Source organism: Sebastes umbrosus, chromosome 20, assembly GCF_015220745.1.
Source record: "Sebastes umbrosus isolate fSebUmb1 chromosome 20, fSebUmb1.pri, whole genome shotgun sequence".
Taxonomy (NCBI): Eukaryota; Metazoa; Chordata; class Actinopteri; order Perciformes; family Sebastidae; genus Sebastes; species Sebastes umbrosus.
Window position 1 is genome coordinate 12319220 of NC_051288.1, and position 16219 is coordinate 12335438.

At 43.9% G+C, this 16219-nt stretch overlaps 1 protein-coding gene across 2 annotated transcripts in view; it reads right to left on the minus strand.

Annotated features, from left to right (window-relative positions):
- Window positions 1-633: 633 nt before the first annotated feature.
- ntn2 (netrin 2) overlaps window positions 634-16219 on the minus strand; it is a 43949-nt gene continuing 28363 nt past the window's right edge. The window contains exons 4-7 of one of the 2 annotated variants that reach the window (XM_037755861.1): window positions 11624-11773; window positions 8610-8663; window positions 3255-3329; window positions 634-2303 (exon numbers count right to left, since the gene is read on the minus strand). In XM_037755861.1, the coding sequence (XP_037611789.1) occupies window positions 1921-2303; window positions 3255-3329; window positions 8610-8663; window positions 11624-11773 (662 nt within the window). In that variant the 3' untranslated portion in view covers window positions 634-1920. Of the gene's footprint in view, window positions 2304-3254; window positions 3333-8609; window positions 8664-11623; window positions 11774-16219 lie in introns of both variants that reach the window. The other variant, XM_037755859.1, reaches the window with a different exon arrangement.

The following is a 16219-nucleotide window of genomic DNA, read 5'->3' on the forward strand; positions in this document are numbered from 1 at the left end:
TACACAACATGCAAAAGTGGGGTAAAAAAAAAAAGAGGGAGTTTTGGGGAGGGGTGGAGGCTGACACAGAGACGAGAGCAGAGGAGAGACACTTTTGGAAGAATGACAAACCAAACATGCCGCCGCAGCCAGAGGAGCGTAACCACTCGCTAGCATGACATGCCTGTCCGCACACTCGCCGCTACGCTGGCTTGATGTGCCCCTCAAAACTGTGTGTTTATCTTGTACTCTATTTAAATAAATTGTAATGTGCTTTACAAAATGAAATAACAGCAAAAGGCAGATAAAAAGCTTGAGAGCAACCAGACGGGTCTCTCTGTGGTTTTCGTCGGTCTTGACTTCCATAGTCTCTTAATTGAATTTAAAAACCGACTATGCTTATTTGGCAAAGGATGACAGGGACCGTGTTATAGGGTAGGCAAGTGGGGGGAAGATGACTTGGGAAGTTTTTCCTTTGGATCTCGATGCTCATTTTAGTTTAGTTCTTCACTGCTCACTGCAAGGTTTTGATGGACCAGCAAAAACCACAAACATGCAAACATGACAAAGCACATGAGGAATGAAATATGATCCTCTCATGTCATAATACAATCAGTGAGCACTAAAAACTTTCCAGCCTCATTCATTTTGTCGAAATACACTAGAGAAAATACACGATTATGTTGTTTATCCGACTTTTTTTTCTTTTTTTTACTGCATGAAAAGGAACGCTCGTTTCAAATCTCTTATTTCGGCAAACAAAAAGCCTGCCGGTCGCTGGACACATCAGGAAAATGTTCAGACATTTAAATACAAACAAATGACATTGGCCACACGGCAACATCTGGAAGGCCAGCGGAAGACATTATCCATAAAGCAAAAGTCTCCTTGGAAATATTGGTATTGTTGTGTAATTCCAGCCATTTTGTCCACACCGCTTAATCTTTCTTCCAGAAAAAAGTGACAAGCAATGAGTCATGATGGTGAAGCATGACTTTATAAACCGCTCATGAGAAGGGACTAGTGGTGAAGAGGCGCAGCCCCGGAGGCCTGGAATGTGACTCACACATGCTAACAGGGTTTGTTCTGCTTAAAATGAAACAAAAGGATATATCTCAAATAAGGATATGCTGGGATGGATGAGATAAAAGTAGCCACACGGAGAATATAAACTCTACTATGAGCAGTGGCATCAAATAGTTGCAGATATAAGAGCAGTTTGTTGTGTGAGGACTGTCTGGTGGCAGCAGCAGTGGTGGTTAGACTGAGGTTTGCTGTGGAAAACGTCCCTGCAAAGGGAGCCCTTGGTTCCTCACGGAACAAGAGTTTCAGTCTGTAGAAGTTACTGCAGAGACCTAAAGCAAGTAGGCCCATTTTTTATGAACATTTTAACAGCAAATGTTGAGAGGTTGTCAGCTGATCCGAGTTGTTTCGACAATGAAACGTGAGGAGAGGCCAAGCTGAGGGATGTGTAGCTTGTCTGGTTGCTGAAATCAGTCAGTGACAAACACTGTTGGATAAAATCCTCAGAGGAGTGTGTGAAGGGTGGAATATGTCAAACAAAGTGGCAGGAGACAGTCAGTGTTGACAGGAAGGAGAGACTGAAGGGTCGTAGTCGGGGACGAGTGGACGTTTCCGCTGTCGTCGTCGTCGAGGGAGGGAATGGCGTCTGCTTTTGTCTACACTTCATACCCTTTTTAATGGTCCCTTTTTAAGGCAAACCAGTTGGACAAAAAAAAAAGACAACAAAGACAAACCTTGAAAAATAAAAAGGAAAATAATTATACAATATACACAAAACGTGGTCCTTAAAACAGGTAGGGTACATGCAGTCTTTCTAATGTGCAGTGTTCCCGTGATGGGTGGAGGACATGGGGGAGGTCACTGGGTAAGGGTTCATGAAGGTGGGCGATGACGGGGAGAGGTAGGGCTGCTTTCCCATCACGCTTTGCTGCACTTCCCCTTCTTCTCTTTGCGCTGGAACTTCCTCAGGCGTCTCGTCCAAACGTCCCTCCACTGGATCACCAGGCTGTTCTTATCGGCCATTAGGCCCACGCGCTCCGCCCCGGGACTGGTGGCTCCGCCCCCGGGCCCGACCCCCGGACCCGTACCCGTGCTCATCCCGCCGTCGCCGCCCATCACCAAGAATCGCTTGCTCATCTGGATCTTGGGACATTTGCAGGCCAGGTCCTTCATGTGCACCCACAGGATGTTGTCGCCTCGCTTCAGGGGCTCGCCGCGGCTCTTGTACACGGACACCAGATTAACGGAGAACTTGGCCCAGTCCCCCATCGTCTCCATGTCCAGCACATTCACTTGCACCGCTGAGGACATAAATAAATACACTCAGGTCAATACTCCCAACACTGTACAGTTATTGATTATGGTTGATAATTAAAAGGGCGGATCCGTCTGCGTTCTGTACCGTTTTTTTTCAAATGGAAACGCCAACTTAGCCGTTGCAAAAAGCAGTTATGTAGGTTAACAAAGTTAGCTAATCGAAGCTAATCAATTATGAATAATGTGAATTCTAGCACTAGCTGAGTCAAAGTTGTCTGTGCTAAGTTTAGGGTAAGTTCGGATATTTTGAAGTGGGGTTGTATGTATACTCCCACGTTCTGCGAGGTAAAATTACTGCTTTTGTGAATGTAGTCTGGTGGCTTTGAAGAGAGCGATGTAACGGCTTCAGTTCCCAGTCGGAAAAGGCTTTCTGATGGCGAGGTAAAGACAGACAGCCATTTCCGACAAAGAACTGAAGCAGTTATAGCGCGGTCTTCAAAGCCACCGGACCAGACTCCATTCACAAAAACATAATTTTACCTCGCAGGACACTGGATTTGCTGGTCTACCGCTGCATCGATTGATTTGTTTGGTTGTGTTATTGTGCGACTTTCAGATCCAAACTAACGTGGCGTCCACAGCAGTACATTGCTTAACTTCTGCGCCGGTACTCCTGTCTTCTTCTCCAAACTGGGAGTGTGCCGACCGCCATCTAAGTTACTGTATGTAGTGTTAATACACTGACTATAAGGATGTATATATACTGTACATTGTATTGTAGCAGCGCCATCATGCAGAAACGTCTGTCAGGTCACGTGGGAAAAAGGTTTTAGAAGGGCTTGGGAAAAATAGCATTTTGACGCTAAAACATACATAAAAAAAATGTAATGTTTGCATTTGAATATATAAGGAACACCACTGTGAAGCTACAGAATGATATAAAAACCTCAAAGAAACAACAATAATGGACCCGTCCTTTAATTCTACTCTCTTACCATAATCCTTTTTGCAATATTTCTTCATGTTGATCTTCAGGTTGCCCTTCACTGGCTTACAATAGGACTCACAGTCTGCTTTAAAAACAAAAAACAGAGACAACCATCACTCACTCCTGTAACGCAAGGCTGTAACTTTACAATACTTACTGACACCCACATTACACACATAATGGGACACTTACACACTTGAAATTTGAATCGCTGTCATAAAGGCTGAGTTTTAGGACATGCCGTTTCATAGTGCATTATGTGGTGCTTTTGTAGCAGCACCAGCACATCTGTAATGCAAAGTTAGTGTGACAAAACACTGTAAACTGTTATGTGCTGTGAAACCACCAATAAAAACACTCAAAGGCATCAAAATAAATGACTATGTGCTTGTTTCTGGACATGCACGCAGGCCAAGGTTGTTAGAACTCAACGAATATATAAAGCTACATCTACTTTTTTGGATTATATTTGTACTTTTTATAACCTTGTGGCGAGTACGCTCATATTCACACCTCAAAACAATATATATTCACTGACAAGGGGCCAAAGGCTCTGAGAGAAACTGGAGCAGGTTGGATAACGTCGAGCTTGGTTTGGTTTTGTGTGCTAAAATACAACTTCTGACAAATCACACATCAAACCGCTGCAGCAGCCGGTGCCGGGACGCGAGTTGAAGCATACCAGAGTAGTGAAAGTGTTCAGTCTGACATGTTTTCGGGGGTCTTGAGGAAAGACAGAGCGTAGTGGAAGCGAGTCATGGTTGGATGGATGTGAATAGACCTCGGCTGCCAGCGTGACGACTGAGACCACACATTGGACAGATGACCTCCACTGACCACTCATAGGTGGAGTGATGAGGTGTTATAATTACGATTGTGACAGCTAAAATAAATTGAAAATGAAACTTGGTTGAGGGACTAATCTCTTCATGACTGACTCTAAAACCAGCCATGGTTTGGTTTAGTTGTCATGTATCTATCTCCAGTTACACAAATATGGAAACTAGACTGGAATTACTCAGTCTAGGACTTGAAGCAGCTACCTCTCTGTCCAACCCTGTCTCCTACTAAATTACATTACCATCATAAACTGTATATAAGAAGTGGACATAGTCACCGTGACTCATGCTGTATTGAAGAAGACTTGAAACTAGAGATTGAGACCATAAACTCATGTTTACAATGTTTACTGAGGTAATAAATCAAGTGAGAAGTAGGGTCATTTTCTCATAGACTTCTATACAATCGGTCTTCTTTTGCAACCAGAGGAGTCGCCCCCTGCTGGCTATTAGAAAGAATGAAAGTTTAAGGCACTTCTGCATTGGCTTCACTTTTCAGACGCGGAGGTCGTCCACCGCATACTCAGATTACATTTCGAGGGAAAAGTATTTTTTCCCGCAGTTTTAAACAGTTTTAAACATGTGGTTAATGTTGTAAATTGAAATGAAACTAATCAAAAATGCAACAAAACAAAGTCTTGTTAGGAGAAAGAAGTGCTCTGGCCGCAGCCTCACATCTCTTCTCTCTATGGCCCAAAGTTTACTTTCAACCTGAATAATAATTTACAATAATAGTTGAATTTAAAACACTTTCAATGACCCGAGAAAGTTGGAGATAAGTTAAGTCAGATAAAGCACATGCATGTAATTATTTCCCGTGGTTTGTTTCTTGCTATCCTGAAATATTTATTTTGTCGTCTCAACATTAAAAGCTTTGCTTCTCTGTGATCACTAAATACGTTTTCCATGAGCAGAGGGAACGAAGAACAAAAGAAGACACGCTAAATTAAAATGAATGTTCAAAAAAACAGATGAAAGTACTCATGTTAGAAATCAATATCAAGAACCCCTTGATAAGATTTATAGCATTGCGTTGTGTTTTTGAATTGTGCTCATGGTAACTACCGCTACAGGAGCTGCGACAAGAAAGAAATAGACACTGTTGATCATTACTGAGGCTCTACTGTACTTGACTGGACGCCACTGGATTTTATGAAGCTTGGAATTTTGGATCCACTTATTTCAATTACAAAAATATGAGAAGGATACACATTTCAGAAAAAATATTATGGAGTGAAAATGTGTAGAACGCCAAGAGGGTCATATTTTTAGTTTTAGTTTTAGTGAGGGGACACGAAAAGCTGACCACGCTGCTCGCTTGTCAGGGCATGAAACTGAAAAACCACATGTTGGTGGTAACTGGACTGGTATCTGCGGTCAGGCCTCTCATTGCCTTCAACAGGAAAACCATTTGGTCATGTTGCTTCCCAAAGCAAACCAAATTAAAATAGCTGGACGTGAAATGCCCCAATTAGAAAACGTCCGTGAGAAAGAGAAATTACGCTTTCTGGGGTTGCATGAGAGTAGGGGTGTTGCGTCGTTCATTTTTTCGGGGAAGGATGGATGGAGCAATGGAAGAAGGAGAAAGAAACGGGGGACCGAGGAGCCCATAAAAACGTCCAGAAGGCTTGGCTGTATATCAGAGCGCTGGAGATTTTATTAGCCAGCGAGAGGAGAGACAAGGAAGGAAAGGGAGAAAGAGAGAGCAGATGGCAGCTTCCAATAACCTCCAGACAGGGCGACTTTAAAAAAACGACGAGCGGAGGTGTAGATGTGGACGGGTGAGGAGGTGTACGTGTGGATGGATTTGTGTGTGTGTGTGTGTGTGTGTGTGTGTGTGTGTGTACGTACTTTAAATAACTGATGTTAAATATCATAGCTTGCTTAAGGTCTTTTTCATTATGAGTGAGCGTGTGGTTTCATGTGCAGATCATTATCATGGAAGTGTGCATGCAACTGTGACAGGCATGCATTTGTGGGAGATGTGCATGGATTTCATTAGTGCCATTGTGTGTGTGCGGTATACAGTGGCTGGCCTAAAGGTATCAGTGGTGAAACGCTGGCTGGGAGACAGTGTGTGTGTTTTCCCATGAAGAGCCCGTTCACCTGGAAAAGCTCTCGGTGAATCGCCCGCTGACCCAGAAGGCCGGGTCCACTGAAAAAACACTCACAATTGGCTCCGGGGCTCTCGATGCCCTCGTTCCCTCGAGCCCCTCTCACTGTGCCGTGACAAGGACAAATTGCACCTACCGCCCCCTTACACAAAAACTTTTTGGGGGCCTTGGGTTTGTGATGTTGAAGCTGGCTCTATGGTAGTTTAGGAGGGGTGAAATGCTCTGGTGTGTTCGGTAGAGCCTGAGGTGAATTGGCGATCAACGACTCTTGTGTTCTGAGACCCCGTAACATTTTCCCAGGGAAGTAGTAAACACAAGAAAGGGCTGGACTGTGCATTTTTTTGTTTTTCTAATAGGCTCAAAGCCCGAGTAATGAGAGGAAACAGAATGAGAGAAGTCGCAAATGAAAAAAGAAGCTACATATAGCTACTATATACTGTATATTGACCTTAAAATTCATATTTAGATCGATTATTTCAGAGTTGGAGGAGATGATAAATACTGCTTTCCTGTCTGTGTGGTAAATATGCAGCTGGAGCCAGCGGCCGCCTAGCTTAGCAACTAGCCTGGCTGTGTCCAATGGTAACAAATATCTGTTACAGATGTACGATAATTATCGTATTTCTACAATAATTTTACCCTCTCTATGATCAATAATTCAGAAAGTGCCATAATGTATAATAATTTGTGATATCGATCCTATGTCTGTGTTTATGCATCTCCTCTAACGTGACCTCTTTCCACCCAATCTTGCTTGGTGTAGGGTATGATGTTGATGAACGTGACTCACAAGCACGGCTGTCGTTCTCTCTCCCTCCTGTCTTATAATATAATTTTGTAATATTAAAAAAATTGCCAGACTGATGGACAAATGACACATAACTTCCAGGCATCACGGCTACGTCAGTTTGCTTTAAAAAAAACAAAAAAACAATGTGGATAGACTTGTAGGCGCGTCAAAAAGTTGTTTAAATATGCTATTTGTAAAGTTACACATTTACACTGGAACTATTTGTTCTTGTGGTTATGACTTGTGTACAATAATTGTGTACAACAATTTCCCTCAAAATACGATAATTTTAAGCCTCTGGTATGATAATATTTCCCATCTGGCAACGATGATCTGTTATATTGCTTTTGTTTAATCTGTACCAATGTTAATTTTGTTAACAAAAACTATAACTAAACATATGTCCATCAACAATTTTTTTTTTTCCATGACTAAGACTAGACGACGACGAGACTGAACCGACGTCATTAAACACTAACTGTGACAATATCAACATGCAATATTGTTGACGAAAAAAGGAGAGACTAAAATGTAGTTTAAAAAATAAAAACTGTACCAAAATCTCTCTTTATTTTCATTGACAATAAAGAGGAGACAAAATATTATAGCAGTGAATGCAGTAGTAGTATGCAATATCTACCACAAAAAAATGAGAGTGGTATAAATCTTCTCATCTAACTCTTGGCAAGAATGCAAATAAGTGTAATTCCCCAGAATGTCAAACTATTCCTTTAATATAAACCGATGCATTCATTCTAAACCATTTGATTTAACGGGAGGTTTTTCCATAGTTACTGTATGTAATGTTCACTGACTGTGTTTGGCTTTCAGCTTCAACATTTTCCTGAAGTCAGTATCCATCACATACATTAAATACATCTCTAACCCTCATAACTCATACTCTCAGACTGTTTTTGAAATGTAAGACGTCCATAAGTCAAAAGTGTAATTAGCAGAGAGTTTTCTGACAAAATATATAATTTGTAGAAGAAAAAACAATAAAATGATATGCTTTGAATGGCGCAGTGAAGTATCAGTGGCAAAGTGGGGGGTGCGATCCGCAGCCTGAGTGATGATATATGTTATAAACCCTCTAATGAATCAACATTTCCAAATCAACACCGCTGTTCGAATCAAACAGCTGCAGAATGAAAAATAAGGGCAGGGTAATTGACCGCAGCGTAAATTGGACAGTTAGAAGGAGAGACTGAACAAATTTCCCCCCAGCCGCTTGCCAACACTTTTCACGCCTCAAAACTCTCCCTGCCGCTATATCTCCCAGCTAAACTTTAACTAATCACCTCTGCTGCCTATCTGCTGGCCTTGGCTTCAAGCTGCAGCTATATTGCGAGCACAGCGAGGCTCCACTAACTTGAGGTTAGTGGTCGGGGGGGAAACCGTGCCAAGGACACAGGTTTTTTAAGACAATGGAAAAATTCAGCAGGTCCCGGCGCGCTCGTTTCTCTTCGTCGAACTTCAAAAGAGAGGGGACCCACCCTTCATTAATATTTATTCCACACCTTAAAAACTCAAGTCCAGAAATATTAAAAAATATGTTTTTGTTCCTCTCGTAAAGCGCTGGTGCTTATGGGCGAGGTGCGGAGAGAGCGAGTACTAACCTGCTGGTTCCTCTGTGCTGCTCACCACAGCTGTGGGGTTGACCACTGGGATTTCTGAAACAAGAAATACAAAGTTATTTCGCTGGTTGAATGTAAATCTGTGCCTTTAAAAGTATAGTAAAGTGATTTGGCTGTGTTCCTGCTAAGTGCATGTGTGGTCAAAGAAATGAAGCATGTCTGAATTCATTATTCCAAAGAGTTGGTATGTGAATATATTAATAATAAACCCACAACAAAATAACGAGGGGAAAGCTTAGTAATGAGGAGAAAGTGTGTTTGCTCACTGAGGCCAATAAGAGAAAATACCAGGGTTTGGATTGTGACGTATGTCAACTATACACATGAAAACACATGGGGCAGTGCAGACAGACATGCTAGATAAACACTGACAGACTGACAGGGATACTTATTGGCGGTGAGAGGGAAGACAGGCTCAAATAAACCACGCATTCCACGGACTAATGTGGTGGTTTCACTGTCGTTTTTAAGGAATATGTTGAAAAGATCCTGAGACAGTATAAGTGGATGAAATAATAAGAGGTCAGAGGACCAAATTTAAGTTGATCCAAACTCCGTGTGCACCGCAAATTCGCCCAGTAATCCAGTTTGGAGAAGTCAATCCGTTCAAAGTCGGCACACTCGCTACATCTAAGAGAGAGAAGTTGATTCTTTGAGGCATTAAAATGGAAAAGGTAGATTAGTCTCGTCCTCCCCTAACAGATGCTGGGTTAACGCTGCTGTGTAATCTCCATGCAGGCATGCATAGACAGACGGACAGATGGCAAAGGGGGCAATGTTTTGTTGGATCGTCTTGAGACAGATGCAGCCCTCCCTCGCCGTGCCCGCTGGCTACTCTAAAAAGTGCCTCGTGGAATTCCTCCAGGACTTCTCTTTTAATCGTATGCAACTTTCCAATACAAATGCTAATGCTAACAACGGGCCCTCCGCCTTTTACCGTAAACAGAGTTACTGGAACGCCGGCTTAGCATCCACCCAGAGGATCTGCTTTTGATTGGATTTGGAGGTTGAGGGTTTTGAACCGAGCGAGTGGGAGTGTGTTGGCGGGAGGTAGAGGAGTGGGTGAGGGGGTTTGTTGGAAAGCTGTTTTGAGGCAAAAGCAGCAGTTGTCTCTCTGAAATTATGGACACCCCGCCAACATAAACAAACAAGGGCATGGAGCTTTGTGAAGGCAGGCGCAGCTGCTTGAAGCCACTTTGGGTCTGTGTGCCCTCATGGCCACATCTTTGTGAAGACAGACAGATGATGAAAGGATCATTCAGATGAGGGTTGCTGCCATCATACTAATTGGCTGCTTAATGGGCTTGTCGCCTGTCTTGGGGTCTCAATAGGAGGTTTCGATGCCCACCATGAGGCCATATTGTGACACACACGGTTGTCAGTATTCGTAATGGATCCAAACGCGCGCGTGTACTTAAAACGCACATACACAATTCGTCGTGTTCTCACTGGTGACGGTTCAGCGGTGGCTTCTGCCATCCGTGACCACAGTTGTTTTCTCCTTCTCGCCCATCCGCCATCTGCTACTGGAGCTGCATGTGAGGGAAACGAACGCGGCACCATGTGGCACAGTGTGGCGGAGCTCGGTACGGCACTGGGCGGCACGGTGGAGGCTTTTGGTGGAGGTTGCCTTGTGAGTGTGTGTGTGTGAGTGTGTGTGTGTGTGTGCCCGCACCGCCTGGCACACAGTGGTGGTGGAAGGTTGCCCTCTATTACGCATGCCTGCATGTGCCGAGGCCGCTTGTGAATTTCATGACCCGCACGCACACATACACGTTTGTCACAGGAAATTAAAAAACCTGATGTAGTCGACATGCAAGCTGCAGCAACTAGAGTACACACACACACACACACTATACTGCACATCGTTGACAGCAACAATAACCGAGTCTTGAGTTCCCACACCAGCTCTCCACTAAGATCACGTTTCAGTTTAGCCTGACTTTACATCTGGGCCCTTGTTTGCACACATGTTTTGGGCTGTTCTCTATGAAATTATCATTGCATTTTCAGTGGCCATGCAAACCCACAGAACACATGTACAGTGCTGCATATATGCAGTGCAGCAAAGAGCGGGTTGGGTGTGCCTGTCAGAAGGACAGAATGACTTTAGGCTACAGGGACGTGTGCTTTCAATTATGCTCTGAAGTCTCATTGGTTGCGCTGCTTTTGGCGTACTTCACTACTCTTCTGGAACTATGCATTGGGCCTTTTGTTATATCATGTTCTTCACGATGGAGCTGTTTTGCAGTTTTACGCAGTGACTCACTGCCAAGATGATTAACTCTTTGAAGTCTGCAATAGAAATGGTCCGCCAGTGCCTACATTGGTGTTTTTTGCTTATTGTGATGTCATTTCTTGGAGTATCTTCAAATTCTTCATATCCTTTAAATCTGTACAACCTAAGCTAAAAGGTTTTATAAGTCAATAAACCATTATAACTGGAAAAAGTATTGAAATAGTGTAATAAATAAATTTTTTTTTAAATAAAATGTTACTAAATAAAAACATTGATCCAAAAGATTTCTAAATTTAGAAACATGAACAAAACATTTTTTAATAGTCCATAGGTTATTTGAACTATGCAACGTGTGGAATGCAACAAAAATATCAAAACGCCTTTGTGCTTGTTCTGCCATCCAAAATGAGCATCTTTGTTTGTTCATGTTTCTAAATTTAGAAATCTTTTGGATCAACATGTTTTGCATGTTTATTTAGCAACATTTTATGAAAAAACATGTCAGATTTTTGTATTTCTTTTAATTTATGACGCATTTTCAATACTTTTGTCAATTATTATGGTTTATTGACTTATATGTAAAGACAGACGCCTTGGCTTTCCACAGCAAAAATAATGAATGCTCATAACTATTATAGTTATTATTTTAGAACTATTTAAAACAGGATCATGCAAACACTGTTTTAAAGGGTTAACCAAGCTGAAGACAGTGTCCTGCAGTGACTGGTATAGTTGTGTGTGCATCAGTGTCACTCACTGATGCATGGGGCTACGGGGGAGCGGCTCTGCTGGTAGCCTTTGGCGCAGCGGTTGCAGGTGATGCCGGTGACGCCGTCCTTGCAGGGGCACTGGCCTGTCGTCTGGTTGCACGTTTTGCCGGCTGCACCCACGGGGTGGCAGTCACAGGCTGGAGGTGGGGGTCGGGGACAGGTGTGAAGGGGGGAGGGAGGGTTGTGATATGAGAAAGAAGGGAGAGAGAAAATGTTGATTCATTAAACAAGTTGCACAAAATGACACACATAAGACAGCAGCGTATTCCTATATGAATATGGCAGAGTCTCTGCAGGGTTCTGGGTTAAATCTTGTGTTCTTCTGTTGTTTGCCAACAGAAAACAGATCTGCATTAGGGCTGAATGTTTGGCTCAGGACTTTAAGATGTGAGGCAGCCTTTTCCCGTCTGCTTCTGTGCTCAGGATTCCCTGAACAGTGTAGTCAGGAGAAGCAGAAAGACACACTGTGCCCTTCTCTCTCCTCTCTGCTCGGTGCCCGCCTGGTGACACGCGCTCTGCTGCTTCATCACTTCCCGAAAGTTCACTCGATGCCCAGCAAACGCCAACAGCAATAAGCAATGCTCCGGTCACCTCGCTTTGGCGTGGCTTTTATGACTTTTGCTGGTTCTAGGCAATTTATCCAAGCTCCCTTAAGCAACGTGAGGCTTCTTTTTTTTTTTGGTTTAAAGAGCTGTTAAATACAAGAGCTGGCGCGTTGGTCCGAAGCCTTCTGAGAGAGCTTTACAAGATGTTAGAGATGATGACAGGGAGAGGTGAAGTGGAGGATCGGAGAGAGAGTGAGAGACACAGTGTAGTCCAAACAGAGCGTCTGGTGTGCTCGACAGCATAAACAACAGTGAATCTAACCAAACTGTGGCTACTCCGACTCCACTAAATAAACAGACATTTGTTCTTTGAGCAATAAACGCATACTTAACATTTCACAGCAATTCGGCCAGACAAACAAATCGGTGACATATCAAAACAAATGTACGACTTTTACATCTTCTTGAGAAGTCTTCAGGGGTGTGAATGATTGGTTTCACGTCCAATTTGACATTTTCTGTCCAGAACAAAAGCAAGTTATCCTTTCCTGTCTCATCTACTGACATGTTGCCAGAAATACAACAAACCATGAAATGCAAGGTGAACATTTCTCCTTATGTTCAATGTCTTTGAAAAACAGGCGGAGGCTGGTGCAAAATGACTAAAGCAAACTGAGAGTGACTCGACTGTAACGCGATAGCTGTAATTGTCCAAGCTTATCAAGAAAAGACAAGAAAGGCCAAAATTACACTTTGGGGAAAAACCCTGTAACCTAACAGTTTGTTACAGCGCTTGCCAGAGGAAGGCAGCTGCTAACACGCCACGGTTTCTTCCCACCACTTGACGGAACTGTGAATGTGTTTATTTGCGTCGGACATTTTTTGAGGCTGCTACAACAGAGGAGAGCCTGAGGACCCCCCCTACCACCTGTTGACTGGGCAAAAGGGAGGGTTTTAAATGGCTGAAACTGACCCAAGAGTGATCGCGTGTGTCTGGGCGGCCGAGGCGGGGGGAGGGATTAACTGCGGCTCAGATCTTCAGAAACACGTTCGCCTTTTTTCCGGCGAGGCCAACCGGTCCACAGGTGTCAAAGTGGCTGCGCTCCGTTTGAAGCTGAGACGTAAATCTGATGCTTCAGCGTCCGTGCAAAATCCCCACCATTTGAGTCACGCAGGCCCGACTGGGGAACTCAAAAAGCTTTGATGGCACTTTGTACAGAGTTCCTGACTGATCTAAAGGGAACACACATCTGTATATGGCAGGATGTCAGAAGTCAAGTCAACAAGGGTCTCCCTAATGTGTGTCTGATGGTCTGTGCCAACCACGTAAACCTATATCCTCACCCACATCAGCCAGCGCTACTGCCACTGTTACCAACTACTTCAGTGTCCACGGACTATTTCAGAATTTCTGTCATTCCTGGAGTTTGTGCCCCCCCTCTCTTTCCTGTGAAATGATTTGTCCAAAGCACATGTGGGATAAACCCCCCGTTATTTGAGCTGTCTGATGCAAGTCTGGAGTCGGTCTGTCATGCCTGCCGAGACATGTGGCCGTTGTTTCCCGGCTGATCGCCAAACAGCGCAAGCTATCGACTCAACTCAGTCACTGAACAAGATGGGAGTAATGTTCTCACTTCCCTTCTAAACAATCACAGGCTGTTAAGACATCGGAGTTCAGTAAACAACCAGCAACTGCCAGATCTGAGCAGGCTGTAAGAGGCAGGATGGGGATGGGGGTGGAGGGCTGGTGGTGTCAATCTCCACCCCCAGCTCTCCTCCTTGAACTGCTTTTCTGAAGTTTTATGTGCAGGGGCTTGGGCCAGTTAAGAAGCAGTAAAAACGTCCTCAGAGGTTGATGACTTTTCAAGCCTCTGCGGCTGCAGACGTGACAGGCACCGCGTTGGGATTTGTAGTCCTCTGACAGGCCCAGTTTAACTGATTCGTGTTGCTCTGTGCATGTGTGCGTGCCTGTGGGCATGAAGTACTTGCGGACGACTGCTCTTTGTCCGCAGTTATTGGCAGTTGCCACATTTGGAGAGGGTGGTGTTATTTGCTAACCCGACCCGCCAGATGGTTTGTTACACAGAACCATATGAGAAGCTGTCGTTGGAAAGTGTTTGGAAAAGGGCAGGCACTTTCAAAAAATACTTGGCAGGTGATTGGATAAAACATCTGTCAATCAAACTCTTGCCGAAGCCAGTCGGGAGACAGTTCTTTGCTCTTCTTTCAATGAAGAAATACTCTCCAGTTCTGATATAACTGATGCTATTGGAGCTACGCTAAGCTCTTCATGAGCCGCCATTGTTGTTTAGAACGAACAGTCGCCTCTCCGTGTCGCCTCACACGCCTACGCCACGCCCATAGGTGACAGTAGGATCACAGGATACTGATTTGTCCGTACTCTGGCTTGCTGGACACAAACGCATTACTTGAAGCCTGACAAGATGGATTTTCGTGTGATATGTGATCCCGCGATTCTCAGGCGATTTCGTGACATTGCGATAATCCGGCATGCTGTGCATGGTAAATTCTTTGTGCCCTTGTTTGGAAATATGTTTTTTATCAATCAGTTATGTTCAGCTGACTATTTAATTGTGAAAATAGATAAGCGTTAAAATATGTGCATTTTTTTTGTCATTAAATCATTAAAGTAATTTGTATACATAAATTATTAAATTGCGCACAACTAATTTTTTAAAGATATATTAACATTATTTCAGCATTTAAAGTAATAACATTATGTTGAAGGACTGATAAATGGACGTTGTCAATAGAACAGCTCCACCCTCTCAATGATATTACAGATTCAAATCTTGAGGTCACAGGTACTGGCTAAACTTGATACTAACGTTTGAGAATATTCACATTTTTATGCTGCGATAGGCCAGGTACTATATCACTAACCTAAAATTACCCTTAGAATTAGGTTGCGTAACTGTGTTTTCTGACAGCAAAGATCCTCATGTCCTGCTTCAGAAAGATATTTGAGACACACGGCCGATGTGGTTTATGTTGGCCGGCGCTGCTTCACGTCGACCGTGGCCTCATTTTTAATGCCTTTTATCAATGTTCCTTGTGGTCAACGGATACCAGCTGTACGCCTTGGATTCACATAAAAACCTTGTATTTTGAAGAGCTCGTATACTGCAGCCAGGCCATGTGGTGATCGCTGTGTTTCTTTCATTTTGCTGACTGTTTTAATGCTTGTGACACTGTAAAGGAGTCGCGGAGAGGCTGGTGCCTGGCTGGGCATTTCAACTGGAGGGTCCTGCAGCTCTGTGTACGTGGGAGGTAGGCGGTGGTGGTGATGGAGTTAAGAGGGAGAGGTGGTTACTCCTCCTCAAGTACTCCACAGATTGTGTAAAGACACCCATCCAGAGCAGGTCTCATTAGAAACAGACAGAGCCCTCCACGCTCCCGTCTCGCCTTTAGAAAACACCTGTATTTTATTGTTGCAACTCCATTTCAGACGTGACCCCCCCCCCTTCAGGCATACCGCACCTCTGACCTCTATCTTGACCCTGACACATGGAGATAAAACATAGAGAAGAGAGCTGAAAAGTAAAACCAGGGACGCCACGGTAAAAGAGAAAGACAAAAGGTTTTTACAGGCTTGTGGTGAGTCATGGGGAGAGAGAAATCAGAAGTTGGGGAGGAAGAGGAGATGGTGGTTATAAACAATCATGGGAGATGGGAGAAGATGGAGATGAAAATCAGTGAGCAAGGGCTGAGGCGAAGGAAAATGACGGCTCCTAGAAGGCTGCGGAATTGCTCTGATCAATCATGGAGCCAGACGCTCAGTGGAGGCTTTTGCAGACGTTAACTTTCATTTCCGTCACATCTGGGGCCTTTGTGAGGGAGGGAGATAAACTGTTTACCACCTGATCATGAGGCTTTGATAAGGACAAATTGCAGTGTCGGGGGGGGGGGGGGTGGGGTTTGTGTGTGTGCGAGAGCATCACACTCCCAGGTATTGCAGGAAATGGAAGATGAGGGAAGAATTTGCACACAGAGACGCACATCTCAGGACTGAGGCAG